This window comes from Cervus canadensis, chromosome 22 (assembly GCF_019320065.1).
Source record: "Cervus canadensis isolate Bull #8, Minnesota chromosome 22, ASM1932006v1, whole genome shotgun sequence".
Taxonomy (NCBI): Eukaryota; Metazoa; Chordata; class Mammalia; order Artiodactyla; family Cervidae; genus Cervus; species Cervus canadensis.
The window spans coordinates 47,700,419-47,720,163 of record NC_057407.1 but is presented as its reverse complement, the minus strand read 5'-3'; the positions used below and the strand labels follow the sequence as shown (position 1 = coordinate 47,720,163).

The following is a 19,745-nucleotide window of genomic DNA, read 5'->3' as shown; positions in this document are numbered from 1 at the left end:
GGTGGCACCTCTGCCTACTGGTCCCTAAGTGGGCTGTCACTGGGGGGGTCTCCAGTCAGCTGCTGGGGAGTTCCAGGCTGCTGCGGCTGCTCTGTGGTCCCTGAAACACAGGGAGGGACCTTGGTCCTGGCCTGCAGTTGAGCTGCCAGCACAGCTTCAGGCATTCGCTTGTTTCAGGGCATTGCTGACACCTCTGATTTCAGGGGGCTTGGTAGCTGTGGGCAGAGCGTGCTTTCCTTTCACAAGACCAGAGATAGGGGACACAATGACTCTTAGCTCATGGCTGGTTTGTGTTCAGTTTGGACTTGGAAAACTCCAAGGACCCCTCATACTGCATGGATGACGTGATCGTCCTGGAAATCGAGGTGAAGGGCTCAGTGGAACCTTTCCAGGTTCTCCTAGAACCGTATGCCCTCATCATCCCTGGGGAGAACTATATTGGCATAAACGTGAAGAAGAATTTTAAGGTAGGTGGTTGTCTCTCCCCAGCCTGGGCTGGTTAAGATGGTGCTGAACTCGGCACAAGTTCGTGGGTCCAGAGGTCTTTGGCCTGATACGTTGCCCACAAACCCTGTTGGTGCTGTCGAGTGGCCGGGAATTAGCTGGGAGGGATTGAAGAGGACCTTTTGTGAGTCCCAAACCCCTCAATCCTTTAGCAAGTACAGCCTCCCAGGGAGCCCGGGTCGGGGTGTGTCTTTCAGATGTGGAACAACAGCAAGTCAGCCATTAGGTACACATGGGGGAAGATCAGCGACTGTCACATCATTGAGGTGGAGCCCTGCACGGGGACCATCGGTACTGCGGGGAGCGCGGGGGGCGCTGGCTGGGGAGGGAGAACTCGAGGTCACAGGAGCCTGGGCAGGAGTTCGAGGCCCCACCATCAGCCTCAGCCACAGCCCAGCCCCAGCCATGACATGAGGAGGGGCCCGACATCTGGGCCAGCCACAGAGGGAGCCTGCCGCCCCTGCCCATCTCCCCGCCTCACCTCACCCCTCTTCTCCCAGAGCCCAGCGAGGTCGAGGATTTTGAGCTGAACTTTACCGGGGGTGTCCCTGGCCTGACGAGCCAGAACCTGCTGTGTGAGATCAAAGACTCGCCCTCTCCCGTGGTGCTGCACATCGAGGCGGCCTTTAAGGTGCCTGTGATGGGGCCGGGCAGCTAAGGCGGGCTGAAAAGGCGGGGCCGGGGTAGGGCCCCAAGCCCACAGCCCAGTGACCCTGTGACGGCCCCTCTGGGTGCCTCAGGGGCCGGCCCTGGTCATCGACGTCTCAGCCCTTCAGTTTGGTTTGCTGCGCCTGGGACAGAAAGCCACCAACTTTATCCAGATCCGGAACCTCAGCCCGCTCCCGGCCACGTGGGCCATGAAGGAGAGCCAGGCCTCCCTGCAAGAAAGGCGAGAGGACGTAAGTCCTGTGGTGCCACCCCGCCCCAGGCGTGATGTGTGAGCCGTGAGACCTTGACACCCAAGCTGGCGCGTTCAGGCTGGGAGAGGAATAGCCTGCCTGGTGACCTTCGCCTGGTAGTGTCCCCCCATTCCCCATCCTTCCTACAGCAGACCGAACCCTGAAAACTGGATTTTCCTGTTCCTCTCTCTGCCTTCTGACACAGAAATAGGACAAGAGTTTCTCCCTCTGTCAGAGTAGCCGGAATCGGGAAGAAAGTGGGCAGCTGAGTTGGGAGGGAAGCTTCCAGGGCCTCCGGGAAAGGGCGGGCCGCTGCTGGGATTCCCAGCCTCCCAAGGATCGTGCTTGCAGTTTTGAGGACCGGCCGCCAGGTGGTGAGCGTGTGCCCCAAACCAAAGCGTCTCCAAAAGGAAAATCATGGCCTCTCAAATAGCACGCTTCCTTTTTCCCTAAAAATAGAAAATTTTGAAAGTGGCTAGATATTTACCGTCAATGTCTAAATTAGGGCATCGTGTCTAAACACCATGTTCAATCCTGAGCAAGCCCAAGCCACACCACCAGCAGGCAGAGGAAGTGACTGACTCACCACACCCACTCTTCACACGTGGGAGCAGTCGCTGCCCCTGTGAGACTCTGGCCAGGTCAAGAGGGTCTGAGCCTCCCTCTAGCTGCAGCTCCCCCAGGTCCCCCCTCCTGCTGCCCACTTCCTTTCCCCTTGAAAGCTATTCTTCTTCACCTGGTAGCCTCGCTTCTCCACTGGGCACTCTGAAACTGAGAAGTGAAGAGTTTTGTATCGAGTGGCCAAAACCATCGCCAAGGGATCTGTTCCACAGGCTTGGAGTTAATGCTGGCTACCCCCAGGGCTCACTGGTCCCCCTGCCTGGCTCATGGAACCAGAGACTGGAACTGGGACGCGGGCAGGTGTTGTCAGTAACCTTTTATTCAAATGAAACCTTCAACAGAAGCCCAAGATCTGCAGTAGAGTATGAACCAGAGGCCCCCTGATCAGGCATCCTTCCTCCCCACATCCCACCCCCCTGCTCCAGGACTTCGGGGAGTCCTTGGGATTTCCCAGAGCTCAGTTGGAAACTTATGGACCTCAGCCAACGTCCTCATTTGATAGATGTAAAGAGGGTTGGGGGCTTCCCCAGGGCCACACTGCTTCTAGGTGGCAGAATCATATCAGATCCCATTTCCCTGATTCCCAGTCTGTGTTTTTCCTCCCACTGTGAAGAATAACTACATTTTATCATTGAAGTAGTTGTCAGTTTCATGGTGTATTAAGATTTATGTCCAAATTGAAGCTGGTAGCAATCTCTATAGTTCTCTGTACTATATTCTTGTGAACTCTCAAAAGTAATATTGAGAATATTGGGGTTTGTTGGATGTGCCCAAGTCAGCATCCAGAAACCCAGCCCCAGACCAAAGCCTGCCCCCCACCACCACACACACACATACCTTGGGCTCCATGTGAAATGGAGTGCATGTGAAAAACAATGAGCGAAGAACGCAAAGGAGCTCTTCCCTTCCCAGCTAAGCTTGGACCCAAAGCTCAGGAGAGAGAGCTACTTTTCCTGAGGTGTAGGCCAGCCCTACTCCACCCCCCAGTGCCTGGGCAGTGAAACCTCTGCAGCGAGAGGGTACGGGGCCCAAGACAGCACAGCGCCGCTGCCGAGGCGGGAGGCGGGATGGGTCAGGGCAGCAGCAGCCAGGTCACCCTGCAGGCAGGCGCCTTGCACTCACTCATGGTCTGGTCTCAAGGATGGAGGAGAGGAGAGAGAAGTTATGTTGTTCCTGGTTGTGATCTTTCAATGCCCAGTGACACCCTGCTAGCCACTGTGACCCATCTAGGGGTGCTGGGGTGTACAGTCAGGGGCACTGTAGTCCCCGAGCCTTCTCCCTTCCCTTTTAGCACCTGGTACGGGGCAGGAGGTGGACACGTCAGGTAAATGTGAACTAACTGCAGTGGGGGGTTAGGTGAGGAGGTGACCATGTGGGGAAGGGATCACAGGGGTGTTACCAAAACCAGACTTGGGTCCTGATCATCCACATGCAGTAAAGCCGGTCTATTGACACTCTGGGTTGTGGCGGAGGAAAGCGTAGCGTTTGTTGTAAGGTGCCAGACAAGAACAGGTGGCTCACACTCAAAAAGCCCCGAACTCCCGAAGGGTTTCAGCCAAACGTTTTTAAAGACCAAGTGAGGAAAGGGGGTTATAGAGTATGTGATCAGCTTGTACACAGTTCTCTGATTGGTTGATGACAAGGTAGTGTCAGCGATTTAACAGTGTCAGTCCTCAGGCTCCAGCTCATGGGGAATGTGCGCTCATGGTCATCAAGTAGTTAACTTCTTCAGTTTGGTGGTGGTTTAAGCATCCGTAAAACAACTTAGGAAAGGAGCACCAGTTACTGTTTTCTAGGTGTTTCAGAGAGGAACTAAAGCAGAGGATATGAGGGAGGGGGCTGTCCCGAGAAGACACAGAAGTGCAAGGATAAATCTGTGGCCACGTAGAAGCTTGGGTCCTGCCGCAGTCTGGGAGCTTGGCCTGGCTTCCTTGGAGCCGCAGCTCCTGACCCGCACCTGCGCAGCGGGGTGGGCAGACCTCTCAGAGCAACCACACCGAAGGCGCCTCCCTCTGCCTTCCACCTCCTTTCCTCGGAGATTCAGTTTTCATCATCTTCTCCTCTTCATCCTGAGCACTTGCTCGTCTGTGCTCCCCCATCCGCTTGTCTTCTTCCGCACCCTGGAAACGCTCAGGGGGCTGGGAGGCGCAGCTTGGGGGTGACCCTGGTTGGTCATGGCCAGCCCCCAGTTCTGCAGTTCCAAGAGTCCCCACTCCTCACCCCTCTCCCCATCAGGTGTCTCCCTTCGACATCGAGCCATCGAGCGGCCAAGTACAGCCGCTGGGGGAGTGCAGAGTGAGCGTCACCTTGGAGGCCCGGCGCTGCCAGCGTCTGCAGACCGTCCTGGAGCTGGAGGTGGTGAACGGGGCCTGGAGGTAAGGGGATGCGAGGAGCCTGTACAACACACACTGCATATTCATGGCATATTTATTTATAGTGTATGTAGTTACGTATTTGTGGACGTTTTGGAATTTAAAGGTATTGATAAGATGTTTATATTATAACATTTAGAAATTACAAAAGATGAAAATGATCCATAATCTATTACCTGGAGATCATTCACCAGTAGTATTATGGGGTATGTGTATCCTTCTAGTGCATGTGTGCTCAAGGAATGCACAGGAATGCAACCACTTGGGACAACGTTTTGTTACCTGCTTAAAGGGTGACAGTACTCTTGGTCCAGCATTAGTCCTTCTGGATGTAGTTGCAGAGAGACTTACACGTGTGCAGTGGAAGCCCTGCGCTCATCCTGGAAGGCTCATAGCTGGACTGTTAATGACAGCGAAACGCTGGAAACAACCAGTGTTCATCAGCAGGAGAACGGATGCAAAATACCTGGCAGATTTTTCCTTCTGTTGAGGTTCAGTTGACTCGTTACAGTGTGTAAGCTTAAGGTGTACAGTGTACTGACCTGAGGCTTCCCTGAGGGTCCAGTGGTTAAGACTCCGCACTTGCACTGTCTGGGGCACAAGTTCCATCCCTGGTTGGGGAACTGAGATATCCCACAAGCTGCACAGTGCAGCCAAAAATAAAAAAAAGAAAATACTGACCTGATCCATTTATATATTTCAGCATGATTGCCGTTGAAGTATTAGCTTACACTTCCATCGCTTTATGTAATTATATTTTCCTTTTTGTGGTGAGAATAGTCAAGTCTCCCAGCAGCTTTGATGTATATAATAACAGTATTGTACATAATCACCATACTTCACATTAGGTCCCCAGGACTTGTTCACATGTTAGTTGGAAATTTGTACCCTTAAACAGCATCTCTTCTCTTGGCCCAGCCCCAGCTGGTGGAAACCACCGTGCTACTCTCTTTCTTTTGGCTTTTTTAGATTCTAGATATAAGTGAGATCATAGAGAATTTGTCTTTCTCTGACTTACCTCACTTAGCACAATGTCCTCAAGGTTCATCCACATTGTTGCAAATGGCAGAATGTCCTTCTTGTGGCTGAATAATATTCCATTGTATGCAACAACCACCTTCTCTTTATCCATTCATCTGTTAACAGACACTTCTATACCTTGGCTATTGTGAATAATGCTGCAGTAAACATGGGGATGCAAATATCTCTTTGATATCCTGTTTTCATTCCCTTTGGATATATACTCAAAAGTGGAATTGCTGGGTCAGATGGTAGTTTTATTTTTAATACTTTGAGGATCCTTCATACCTTTTCTGTTGTGGCTGAACCAATTTACATTCCTAACAGTGATGAACAAGGGTTCCCTTTTCCCCACTTCCTCAGCAACATTTGTTATCTTTTGTCTTATTAAAGATAGCAGTTCTAACAGGTATGAAGTCATATCTCCTTGTGATTTTGATTTGCATTTCCCTGATGCTTAGTGATACTGAGCATCTCTTCATGTATCTGTTGGCTATGTGGATGCCTTCTTTCTGAAAATGTCTAGTTCCTCTGCCCACTTTTAAATTTGAGTTCTTTACCACTGTGCTACCTGGCAATGGGAAGACACAAAGGCCTAGGCTTATTGAAATAATTTCTTTGATGTGCGTCTTAATGGGCTCAGGAATTCTATCCTGAATTCCACTCAGGGTGCACTGTTGGGAACAGGTACAGTGGCTGCTGGCTTGATGGCTGCAACATCCTCTGTTGACTGAAATGGCAGACCGCATTCTTTGTCCACAGTGTGCAAATACTTCTCTGCTTTGGTAGGTTGCATTTTCATTTCGTTCACTGTTTCTCTTGCTGTGCAAGGAGCTTTTTAGTTTGATGTAGTCTCACTTGTTTATTATTTTGTATAGGCTTTCTATTTTATTTATTTTGGTGGGATGCACAGCACGGCCTGTGTTGTGCAGGATTTAGATCCCAAACAGAGGTCAAACCTGCGCCCCTTGCAATGGAAGCACAGAGTCTTAACCGCTGGACCGCTAGGGAAGTCCCTCACTTGCTCATTTTTCTCTTACTGTTTTTTGGTACTTTCTGTGTCAGATCCAAAAACACATTCCTCAAGATGTCGAGGAACTTGCTCCCTGTGTTTTCTTCTAGGTGTTTTATAGTATCAGGTCTTATGTTTAAGTCTTAGATCCATTTCAAGTTAGTTTTTGTGAGTGGTATAAGATGAGGGTTCAATTTCATTTTTCTGCATGTGGTTATCCACTTTTCCCAATACCATTTGTTGAAGAGAGTGTCCTTTCCCCATTAGATATTTTTTTAAATTGAAGTAATAGTTAATTTACAATGTTGTGTTAATTTCAAGTGTATAGCCAAATGACTCAGTTATATATATATATATATATATATATACACACATATACATATATACATATATATGTGTGTATATATATTCTTTTTTATATATTTATATTCTTTTTCAGATTCTTTTCCAATAAAGTTTACTACAGAATATTGAGTATAGTTCCTTGTGCTGTATGGTAGGTCCTTGCTGTTTACCTGTTTAATACACAGTACTGTGTATGACCAACCTAGACAGCATACTAAAAAGCAGAGACATTACTTTGCCAACAAAGGTCCGTCTAGTCAAGGCTATGGTTTTTCCCGTGGGCGTGTATGGATGTGAGAGTTGGACTATAAAGAAAGCTGAGCACAGAAGAATTGATGTTTTTGATCTGTGGTGTTGGAGAAGACTCTTGAGAGTCCCTTGGACTGCAAGGAGATCAAACCAGTCCATCCTAAAGGAGATCAGTCCTGGTGTTCATTGGAAGGACTGATGCTGAAGCTGAAACTCCAATGCTTTGGCCACCTGATGCGAAGAGCTGACTCATTGGAAAAGATCCTGATGCTGGGAAAGACTGAGGGAAGGAGGAGAAGGGGACGACAGAGGATGAGATGGTTGGATGGCATCACTGACTGAATGGACATGGGTTTGGGTGGACTCTGGGAGTTGGTGATGGACAGGGAGGCCTGGCGTGATGCGATTCATGGGGTTGCAAAGAGTCGGATACGACTGAGCAACTGAACTGAACTGAACTGAATTTATAGCCCCCCCCACTCCACCCCCTACTATCATCTTTGGTAACCATAAATTTGTTTCCTATCTCTGTAAGTCTATTTCTGATTTTATCAGTTCATTTGTATCATTTTTTTTAGATTTTGCATATAAGTGATATATGATATTTGTCTTCCTCTGACTTACTTCCCTTAGTGTAATCATCTCTGGGTCTGTCCATGTTGTTACAAATGGCATGATTTCATTCTTTCATGGCTGAGTAATAGTCCATTGCATCTATGTGGCACATCTTCTTTATCCATTCATCTGTCGATGGATGTTTATTTGCTTATTGTAAATGGGGCTGCGGTGAACATTGGGGTGCATGTATCTTTTCAGGTAAGACTTTTCTCGAGATACATGTCCAGGAGTGGGATTGCTGAATCATATGGTAACCCTATTTTTATTCTTTAAAGAACCTTCATAATATTTTCCATTGTGGCTGAAGCAATCTACATTTCTACCAACAGTGCAGGAAGGTCCCCTTTTCTCTACACACTCCCTGGCACTTACTGTTTGTAGACTTTTTGGTGATAGCCGTTCTGATGTGAGGTAATACCTCATTGTGGTTTTCATTAGCATTTCTCTAATAATTAGCAACATTGAGCAGCTTTTCATGTACCTGTTGGCCATCTCTATGTCTCCTTTGGAGAAATGTTTGTTTAGGGTGTTCTTGGCTTTCTTGTCAAATATTAGTTGAGTGTATGTGTGGCCCCCTTCATGGATCACAGCCTTGTCATGCCAAAGGGGCTTGCATAACTCAGTGAAGCTATGAGCCATGCCATGCGGGGCCACCCAAGACAAAATGTGGTCCCCTGAAGGAGGGGATGGCAAACCACTGCAATATTGGAGACACAAGAACCCCATGAACGGATGAAAAGACAAAAAGCTATGACACTGAAAGATGAGCCCCTGAGGTTGGAAGGTGTCCAATATGCTATTGGGGAAGATCAGACAGCAACTACTAATAACTTCAGAAAGAATGAAGCAGCTGGGCCAAAGTGGAAACGACACTCAGTTGTGAATGTGTCTGGTGGTGAAAGTGAAGTCCAGTGCTGTAGAGAACAGTGTTGCATAAGAACCTGGAATGTTAGGTCCATAAATCAAGGTAAACTGAATGTGGTCAAGCAGGAGATGGCAAGAGTGAACATCAATATCTTAGGCATCAGTGAACTAAAATGTGCAGGAATGGGTGAATTTAATTCAGATGAACATTTTATCTACTACTCTGGGCAAGAATCCCTTAGAAGAAATGGAGTAGCCCTCATAGTCAACAAAAGAGTCCAAAATGCAGTACTTCGGTGTAGTCTCAGAAACGACAGAATGATCTTGCTTCCTTTCCAAGGCAGATCATTCAGTATCACAGTAATCCAAGTCTGTGCCCCAACCACTAATGCCTAAGAAGCTGAAGTTGAACAGTTCCATGAAGGCCTCCTAGAACTAACACCAAAAAAAAAAAGGATATACTTTTCATCATAGGGGACTGAAATGCAAAAGTAGGAAGTCAAGAGAAGATATCTGGAGTAACAGACACATTTGGCCTTGGAGTACAAAATGAAGCAGGTTAAAGGCTAATGGAGTTTTGTCAAGAGAACATGCTGGTCATAGCAAACACCCTCTTCCAACAACACAAGAGATGACTCTACACATGGACATCACCAGATGGTCAGTACCAAAATCAGATTGATTTTATTCTTTGCAGTTGAAGATGGAGAAGCCCTATACAGTCAGCAAAAAGACGACCTGGAGCTTCAGATCCAGGTGACTCAGATCACTGTGGCTCAGATCATGAACTCTTTATTGCAAAATTCAGGCTTAAATTGAAGCATGTAGGGAAAACCACCAGGCCATTCAGGTATGACCTAAATCAGATCCCTTACAATTACACAGTGGAGGTGATGAATAAATTCAAGATCTGGTAGACAGAGTGCCTGAAGAACTATGGATAAAGGTGCATACAAGAGGCAGTGGCCAAAACCATCCCCAAGCAGAAGAAATGCAAGAAGGCAAAGTGATTGTCTGAGGAGGCTTTACAAATAGACAAGGAAAGAAGAGAAGCAGAAGGCAAAGGAGAAAGGGAAAGATAAACCTAACTGAATGCAGAGTTCCAGAGAATAGCAAGGAGAGATAAGAAGTCCTTTTTAAATGAGCAATGCAAAAAAATAGAGGTAAACAATAAAATAGAAGGGAAAGACTAGAGATCTCTTCAAGAAAATCGGACCGGTCAAGGGAACATTTCACACAAGGATGGGCACGATAAAGGATAGAAATGGTAAGGATCTAACAGAAGCAGAAGAGATTAAAAAGAGGTGGCAAGAATATACAGAAGAACTACATAAAAAAGGTCTTAATGACCCAGATAACCACAGTGATGTAGTCACTCACCTAGAGCTGTACATCCTGGAGTGTGAAGTTCAGTGGGCCTTAGGAAGCACTACTACAGACAAAGCCAGTGGAGGGGATGGAATTCCAGCTGAGCTATTTAAAACCCTAAAAAATGATGTTGTTAAAGTGCTGCACTCAGTATGCCAGCAAATTTGGAAAACTCAACAGTGACCACAAGACTGGAAAAGGTCCATTTTCTTTCCCATCCCAAAGAAGGGCAATGCCAAAGAATGTTCAGACTACCATACAAGTGTGCTCATTTCACATGCTAGTAAGGTTATGCTCAAAATCCTTCAAGCTAGGCATTAGCAGTACGTGAACTGAGAACTTCCAGATCTTCAAGCTGGATTTAGAAAAGGCAGAGGAACCAGAGATCCAATTGCCAACATTCCTTGGATCACAGAGAAAACAAGGGGATTCCAGAAAAACATGTATTTCTGCTTCACTGACTACGTGAAAGCCTTTGACTGTGTGGGTCACAATAAACTGTGGAAATTCTTAGAGATGGAAATACCTTACTTGGAAATGCCACCTTACTTGTTTCCTGAGAAACCTGTATGCAGGTCAAGAAGCAGCAGTTAGAAATGGACTTGGAACAACAGAGTGGCTCAGAATTGGGAAAGGAGTTCGCCAAGGCTGTATATTGCCACCCTGTCTATTTAACTTCTATGCAGAGTACATCATGTGAAATGCTGGGCTGGATGAATCACAAGCTGGAATCAAGATTTCCAGGTGAATATCAACAACCTCAGATATGCAGATGATACCAATGGAAGAAAGTGAAGAGGAACCAAAGAGCCTCTTGATGAGGGTGAAAGTAGAGTGAAAAAGCTGGCTTGAAACTCAGAAAAATCTAAGATCATGGTATCCAGTCTCACCACTTCATGGCAAATAGAAGAGGAAATAGTGGAAGGAGTAAGATTTTATTTTCTCCGTGTCCAAAATCACTGTGGATGGTGACTGCAGCCATGAAATTAAAAGACATTTTCTCCTTGGAAGGAAAATTATGACAAACCTAGACATCATATTAAAAAGCAGAGACATCACTTTGCCAACAAATGTCCATATAGTCAAAGCAATGGTTTTTCCAGTAGTTGTCTACCCATGTGAGAGTGGGACTATAAAGAAGGGTGAGCACTGAAGAATTGATGCTTTCCAGTTGTGGTGCTGGAGAAGACTCTCGAGAGTCCTTTCAACTGCAGGAAGATCAAACCAGTCAATCCTAAAGGGAATCAACCCTCAGTATTCATTGGAAGGATTGATGCTGAAGCTGAAGCTCCAATACTTTGGCTGCCTGATGCGATGAGCCGACTCATTGAAAAAGACCCTGATGCTGGGAAAGATTGAAGGCAAAAGGGGAAGCGAGTGACAGAGGATGAGATGGTTAGATAGCGTCATTGACTCAGTGGACATGAATTTGAGCAAACTTCAGGAGATAGTGAAGTGCAGGGGAGCCTGGCGTGCTACAGTACATGGGGTTGCAAAGAGCTGGACTTAGCGACTGAACAACAGCAACAAAAATAGGTGGCATTTTAAATGAACGAAATACCATAGTGTTCTGCGTGGAACACACTGGAGGTTTTGAAGGTTATTAATGATATTCCCTCCCTCGTGCTCTTCTTCCTTCCCTCCTTCCTTCTTTTCTTATGGAAAATTTCTTAAATATATAAAAATGTTAATAGGATAGTATAATTGAACACTGGTGACCTTGGTCTGGAACAAGTTGGAACCGGGGCTTGGGTTCCCAGCTAGAGATTGAGCCCAGCTTGCATCGGTGAAAGCCCCAGATCCTAGCCACTAGAGTGACGAGGGCCCTGGTCCTTCATCTCTGAGAAAAGAATTTCCACAGAAATGGAAGGTAGTGAAGCAAGTAAAGTATTTAGTAAGAGAGTACAGTACATGTGGATAAGACACAAGAGCAGACTCAGAGGGTCCTGAGTTCCTGAGTCGTGCCCTCATGATGATTTGAGTTACTTTTATGGGGCGTTTCTTCTGGGTTTCCTGGGGCCGATCATTCTGATGTGCCTGGTTCATGTTTGGTGTATCTCAGGATCCTTCCATGTGCGTGCATGCATCTCTTTGACCTTCAAGGAACCTTTCTGCGCATGTGTGGTCAGGGAAGTCTCCTGACTTCAGGAATGAGAAATATGTGCTCTGGGCAGGGCTCAATGTCAGCTTAGCATCATTCCCCTTTGACCTTCAAGGAGCCTTTCTGTGCATGTGTGGTCAGGGAGGTCTCCTGACTTCAGGAATGAAAAGTATGTGGTCTGGGCAGGGCCCAGCCTCCTCTGTTAATTGTCCTGCTAGTCTCCTCTTGGAGTTTCAGTCCATAGGGAATAAATCTCCAGTTGCTTTACCCTCAGGGGGACCTATCTACCTCCTGTCTGATAATGAGCCCCTGTGTATCCATCATCTACCTTCAACAATTATCAAATCATTGCAAATACTGTATCATCCACATGCTTCATCCACTTCTTCCCACCCCTTCTCAAACTATTTTGAAGCATAATATCCATTTTCTTAAGTTGACCGGTGGTAATATTTTGCTTCTTAAACTGGATGGGGGTGGAACACAGATGTTCTTTTCATTATTATTGTTTTAATCTCTATATATATCTTTAAACTGTGTGTTTGTTTTGCACTTGTTTCGCCGTGTATCTTGTCATAAAAACACCTAACTGCTTGTTTTAGATCCTCATGAGTACTTGATGTATCCTCCAAAGAGAATGTGCCAGTGTATACTTTCACCTCCAGGCAGTGAGACTACCCATCACCCCAAACCCTCACAGTCACAGATATTTTCAGACTGTGCTTGAACCAGCAACAGGGGGAAAGTCCCAGCAGTGTCTCGTTCAAACGTGCTTTCCCACGACTACCATCATGGGTCTCATGCGTACGTGCACACTCAGCTGTAACCGCACGGTTCCTCCTGGTCCTTAAACAAGATTAAGTCTGTTTTCTCCTCAGGGAGAATCAATGCCTTTTATTTTCTCGTCTCTGCTTATTTCCTTTCTTATCTGTATTCTTTCTTCTTAAAGGACCTTGTATTAGTCAGAATATTTACAGTTGCACGTGATGGAAATATATCAGTTTAGGCAGGAAAGGGGAACCATTGGCTCACATACCTGGCCATTCCTGCCCTGCCAAATCCAGGGGCGCCAGCCTCTTGTCTGGGCTTCTACTTCTTGCTCCTTCTCCACCCTCCTTCCCTCTTCCTGCATCCATCCTTCCACACAGCTCCTCTCTCTCTGTTGGCCGTTCTCTCCCGTATTGGCCACAATTCCTCAGGGAAGGGGGCCACTTAGAGCTCCAGGCTCACGCACTCCCAGCTTAATAGCCTCCATGAAGAATGAAATCACTTTCCCCAGAGATATAATCTGATTGGATCTCTCTGGTCCCCGCCCCCCCATACACCTCAGTGGGGAGAATCTGGCTCCAAAAGAAGCACTGGGAGAGCTTGCTGGACAGTAAAAACAGTAGCTACCATAGTCCAGCTGGATCTGTAGTGCATGTATTTAAGCATCTCCTTGTATACTCTCTCTTGGGGTTTTTTTTCTCACAGGGATATGTCCTTGGCCCTGCAGATCACTAACTAGGTCTCTGATGGATGCCCCTGTTCCAAGCTCTTTTGTTTGTGAAGTGTTCCTTTTCTGTAGCTATCTGTTCAGTTCAGTTCAGTTGCTCAGTCGTATCTGACTTTTGCGACTCCCATGGACTGCAGGATGCCAAGCTTCCCTGTCCATCACCAACTCCTGGGGCTTACTCAAACTCATGTCCATTGAGTCAGTGATGCTATCCAACCATCTCATCCTCTGTTGTCCCCTTCTCCTCCTACCTTGAATCATTCCCAGCTTCAGGGTCTTTTCAAATGGGTCAGTTCTTCACATCAGGTGGCCAAAGTATTGGAGTTTCAGCTTCAACATCAGTCCTTCCAATGAATATTCAGGACTGATCTCCTTTAGGATGGACTGGTTTGATCTCCTTGCAGTCCAAGGGACTCTCAAGAGTCTTCTCCAACACCATAGTTCAAAAGCATCAATTCTTCGGTGCTCAGCTTTCTTTATAGTCCAACTCTCACATCCATACATGACCACTGGAAAAACCATAGCCTTGACTAGATGAACCTTTGTTGGGAAAGTAATGTCTCAGCTGTTTAATATGCTGTCTAGGTTGGTCATAACTTTTCTTCCAAGGAACGTCTTTTAATTTCATGGCTGCAGTCACCATCTGCAGTGATTTTGGAGCCCAAAAAAATAGTTTGTCACTGTTTCCATTGTCTCCCCATCTATTTGCCATGAAGTGATGGAACCAGATGCCATGATCTTAGTTTTCTGAATGTTGAGTTTTAAGCCAACTTTTTCACTCTCCTCTTTCACTTTCGTCAAGAGGCTCTTTAGTTCTTCTTTGCTTTCTGCCATAAGGGTGGTGTCATCTGCATATCTGAGGTTATTGATATTTCTCCCTGCAATCTTGATTCCAGCTTGTGCTTCATCCAGCCCAGTGTTTCCCATGATGTACTCTGCATATAAGTTAAATAGGTAGGGTGACAATATACAGCCTTGATGTATTCCTTTCCCAATTTGGAACCAGTCCGTTGTTCCATGTCCAGTTCTAGCTGTTGCTTCTTGACCTGCATACAGATTTCTCAGGAGGCAGGTCAGGTGGTCTGGTATTCCCCTCTCTTTCAGAATTTTCCACAGTTTATTGTGATCTGCATAGTTAATAAAGCAGATGTTTTTCTGGAACTCTCTTGCTTTTTCTGTGATCCAACGAATGCTGGCAATTTGATCTCTGGTTCCTCTGCCTTTTCTAAATCCAGCTTGAACATCTGGAAGTTCACGGTTCACATACTGTTGAAGCCTGGCTTTGAGAATTTTGAGCATTACTTTGCTAGTATGTGAAATGAGTGCAATTGTGCGGTAGTTTGAGTATTCTTTGGCATTGCCTTTCTTTGGGATTGGGATGAAAACTGACCTTTTCCAGTCCCGTGGCCACTGTTGAGTTTTCCAAATTTGCTGACATATTGAGTGCAGCACTTTCACAGCGTCATCTTTTAGGTTTTGAAATAGCTCAGCTGGAATTCCATCACCTCCACTAACTTTGTTCATAGTGATGCTTCCCAAGGCCCTCTTGACTTCACATTCCAGCATGTCTGGCTCTAGGTGAGTGATCACACCATCGTGGTTATCTGGGTCATGAAGATCTATATTTTGTATGGTTCTTCTGTGTATTCTTGCCACCTCTTCTTAATATCTTCTGCTTCTGTTAGGGCCATACCATTTCTGTCCTTTATTGTGCCCATCTTTGCATGAAATGTCCCCTTGATATGTCTAATTTTCTTGAAGAGATCTCTAGTCTTCCCCATTCTGTTCTTTTCCCCTATTTTTTTGCATTGATCACTGAGGAAGGCTTTCTTATCTCTCCTTGCTATTCTTTGGAACTCTGCATTCAAGTGGATCTCTCTGTCTGTCTGTTACTGTCTTACAAAGCCCTCTTAAGTTACCCCAAGGGAACTTTGTGTTTCCTCACATTTTGGTTTGGAATCCTTCAGTCTTGGGTTTTTCTTCTACATCTCATAATCCTTGGCTGCCCACTTCTGCCTTTCTGGAGGAGGAAGTTGGTTTGCATAAAGAGCTGGTGGTATCAGATTCCTCTGGGTAAGTGGGTGTAGGAGTGGAGGGCGTCCTCCTCCCAGGACTGAAGTGTGTGTGAGTACCCTCAGGGCTTCCGGAATAACCTTAGAGGAAGGGGCCTTTGAGAACAACAACGCAGGACAAGCAGTCAAGGAAACCCACTCTGGACAGCTTCACGAGTCAGTCCCTTCCTTCCTTCATAAACAAGATCTTTTTGGTCGTTCTCTGTCTAAAACAGGTTGGAGGCCCAGTATTATTGCAGGATCTGCAGTGACCTCTCTCCAGGGCCACATCTACATTCTTCATTGAGAGTAGGGGTGGGGGAAATCCTGCTGCAGGATTTACCAGTCTTCCACAGGCACGATGCCTGAGCTCTGGGAGCTAACCTAGCTGAACCAGCTGCACTAATCTCCCAGCACTCCTTGGGGTATACCTCCCTGCTCTCTCCCCTCAGCCCACCCTGCCCTGCCTACTGCATCAAGGGATCTCTGCTTGGCCTTCTCCAGGGGTCTTAAGTAATAGTTTTGTTCTCTGTTTTATCACTTAGTCTGACTACACCCTTTCTTTTAGTTTTTTTCTCATTGGAATAGCATTATATTCGCTTCCTTGTTCTGTGTTCAAAATTTTTCACAAATAGGTCATGATATTAACATTATAGTATATCTCATTATAATAATGATACATGGGACAAATATGATAGCTGTCAATCCCAGCCTACTGTCCATCCTTCTCCCCCCTGCTCTCCTACTTCTTCTCTTCCTCAGCCATACTTGTGACCATCTCTCCTTTAATGGTGGACTTCCCTGCTGGCTCAGTGGTAAAGAATCCGCCTGCCAATGTAGGAGACATGGCTTCGATTCCTGGGTCAGGAGGATCCCCTGGAGAAAGAAGTGGCAATCCACCGTAGTAGTCTTGCCTGGAAAATCTCATGGACAGAGGAGTACAGTGAGCTACAGTCCTTGGGGTTGCAAAAGACACAACTTAGCAATTAAACAACAGTTCTTTAATGGTACTCATCCTGGTGTATGTGAAGTGATATTTCACTGAGGATTTGATTTGAATTTCCCTTATGGCAAATAATGCTTAGCATCTTTCAGGAGCTTACTGGCCACTTGTAGATCCTCTTTGGAGAACTCAAGAGAGAACTATCTCTTGAGTTCTTTGCTCATTTTTTTAAAAATAGGGTTATTTGTCTTTTTGTTACTGAGATGCAGGTATTCTTTCTTTGTTTTAGGTTAAGTGTTCTTTTTATATACATGTCTCTTACAATTTTCAAATATTTTCTCCCATTCTGAGAATTGTCTTTTCACTGGTTTTGTGTGTGCGTGTGTGTGATTTACTCATTTGTTTTTGACTGCGCTGGGGCTCCGCTGCAGCGCACGGGCTTTCTCTCGTTGCAGCGAGCGGGGGCTACTCTGAGCAGTAGCTCAGGCTGCTTACTGCAGTGGCTTCTCTTGCCGCGGAGCACAGGCTCTGGGCACGTGGGCCCACAGGGGCTTAGCTGCCCCAGACCAGGGATTGAATCCATGTCCCCTGCATTGGCAGGCGGATTCTTAACCTGTAGACCACCAGGGATGTCCCTCTTTTCACTTTCTTGATGGTGTACTTTGAAGCACAGAAGTTTTTAATTTTGGTGAATTCCCAATTTATGTATTTTTCTCTTTTGTTGCTTATGCTTTTGGTGTTATACCTGTGAAACCATCGCCTAATGTCAGAAAGATCTACTCACATGTTTTCTTCAAAGAGTTTTATAGTCTTAGCTCTTATTTTTAGGTCTCTGATCCATTTTGAGTTAGTTTTGAAATCAAGAAGTATGAATTCCCCAACTTCATTTCTCTTTCTCAAGATTGTTTTGGCTATTCTGGGTCCTTTGAATTTCTATATGAATTTTAGAACCAGTTTATCAATGTCTACAAAGACCTAGCTGGGATTTTAATAGGGAGTATATTGAATCTGCATTCTGGTCTGGGGAGTATTGCCCTCGTAACAATATTCAGTCTTCCCATCCTTTAACAGGAAATGTCTTTCCATTTATTTAGGTCATTTTTCATTTCTTTCAGTGATGTTTTGTCATTTTCAGTGAATAAGTCTTATACTTTTTTGTTAAAATTATTTCTAAGGATTGTGTCATTTTCGATACTTTTGGAAATGGATTCTTCTTAATCACACTTTATGATTATTCATTGCTAATGTGTAGAAATACAAATAGTTTTTTGTATTTTGACCTTGTACCCTACAACCTTGATGATGCGTTACTTCTAATGGTTTTCTAAATAGAAGATTGTGTCATCTGCATTTAGAGATAATTTTACGTCTGCCTTTCTTTTCTTTTTCCTGCCTAATAGACCTAATAATACTCCAGTTCAGTGTTGAATGGAAGAGACAAGAGTGGGAATCCTCACCCTGGTTCTAAAATATACAGAAGAAGTTAATGTCTGCATTGAACAAAATGTTATATATTTTTTAAAAGTGGACATCCTTACCTTGTTCCTGATCTTAAAAGGAAAACAGTCTTTACCTCTAAGTCCAATATTAACTGTAGGCTTTTTGTAGGTGTCCTTTATCAGGCTGAGTAAGTTTCCTTCTGTTCCTAGTTTGCTGGTTTTCCTCATGAAGGAATGTTAGATTTCATTGAATGTTTTTTCTGCATTGTTTGAAATGACCATGTCCTTTGTCCTTTTTTTAAAATTAATGTAGTATTTTACACTGATTTTTGTACTTTAAGCCCAAAATTTTATTCATTTGACTTCTTGCTTATTTAGGAGTGCGTTGTTTAATTTACACGTATTTTCATTTGTTTATTTACCTTTGGCCACACCGTGCAATCTGTGGGATCTTAGTTCCCCGACCAGGGATTGAACCTGAGCCCTCAGTGGTGAAAGCACAGAGCCCTAACCACTGACCACCCAGGGATTCCCTGTTCTGTCCACTAACTAAAATGAGGCATTGAAATCTCTAATCATTTTTTTTTGAACTTTCATTGGAATGTCTACGTTTCCAGTGTTGTGTTAATCTCAGGCGTACAGCAGAGGAATCAGTTACAGGTCCACCCACTCCGTTTCTTCGTTAGGTTCCTTTCCTCCGTAGGCCACCACGGAGTGCTGAGTGGAGCTCCGGTGCTCTCCGGCAGGTCTTCCTAGCCACCTGTTTCATAGATCGTAGTGTCTGTGACAGGCACGCCTCCCAGTGTATCCCCCACCCCATCCCCTGGTAACCGGAAATCTGCTTTCTCCATTCGTGACTCTACTTTTGTTTTGCAAATAAATTCATTTGTAGTCTTTTTTTTTTCCCAGATTTCACATATAAGCAATATCATATATTTTTCCTTCTCTGTCTGACTTACTTCACTCAGTAGGACAATCTCTAGCATCCATGTTGCTGCAAATGGCAGGATTTCATTCTTTTTTATGGCTGACTAATATTCTCTTGTATGTACGTACTGCATCTTCATTCACTTCTCTTGATGGACATTTAATTCACTTCCCTGTCCTTTCTATTGCAAATAGCACTGGTGTGAACGTTAGGGTGCATGTATCTTTTTGAATTGTGGTTTTCTCCAGCCCAAGAGTGGGATTGCAGGATCATGTGGTAATTCTATTTTTAGTTTTTTAAATAACCTCCATACTGTGGCTATACCAGTTTAGTGGCTATACCACTATAGTGGCTATACCAGTCTACATTCCCATCAACAGTGTAGGCTGGTGGTCTCTTTTCTCCATACCCTCTCTAGCAATTTACTGTTTGTAGACTTTTTGATCATGACCTTTCTGACTGATCCTCATTTCTGGTGATACCTCATTGTAGTTTTGATTTGCATTTCCCTAATAATTAGTGAATTATTTTTCATGTGCTTTTTGCCCAGCCATCTAATCATTATTTTTGAATGATCAATTTCTCCCTTCAGTCCTATCATTTTTTGCTTCATGTATTTTGGGACTCTGTAGTTAGATGTTTGTATTTATAACTGCAGTTAAGCCTCATTTTCAAAGATATTTTACAGCTTTAACAGGGACAAGTTTTTTCTTATTTGATATTTTTTCTGATTTTTTTTTGTTGTTGTTGTTGCTTTTTTACTTTTTGGCTGCACCTTGCAGCATGTGGGATCTTCCCCAACAAGGACTGAACCGGCTCCCTCTGCATTGGAAATGTGGAGTCTTAACCAGTAGCCTGCCAGGGAAGTCCATTCTTATTTGATACTCTTGAAGATTGCCAGGGTGACTTAGGTGGC

The 19,745-nt window shown here is 45.0% G+C and overlaps 1 protein-coding gene across 10 annotated transcripts in view; it reads left to right on the top strand.

Annotated features, from left to right (window-relative positions):
- The window catches only part of DLEC1 (DLEC1 cilia and flagella associated protein), a 96,393-nt gene that overhangs the window by 64,100 nt on the left and 12,548 nt on the right, over positions 1-19,745 (top strand). For 8 of the 10 annotated variants that reach the window (XR_006264439.1, XR_006264440.1, XM_043442283.1 and 5 more), the window contains 5 exons: positions 299-467; positions 702-795; positions 1,005-1,135; positions 1,245-1,403; positions 4,260-4,399. Coding sequence is in view for 8 of the 10 variants with exons in the window: in XM_043442283.1 (XP_043298218.1) it covers positions 299-467; positions 702-795; positions 1,005-1,135; positions 1,245-1,403; positions 4,260-4,399 (693 nt within the window). In the remaining 2 variants the exon portion in view is untranslated. The remainder of the gene's footprint in view (positions 1-298; positions 468-701; positions 796-1,004; positions 1,136-1,244; positions 1,404-4,259; positions 4,400-19,745) is intronic. The other 2 variants (XM_043442285.1, XM_043442286.1) reach the window with 2 other exon arrangements.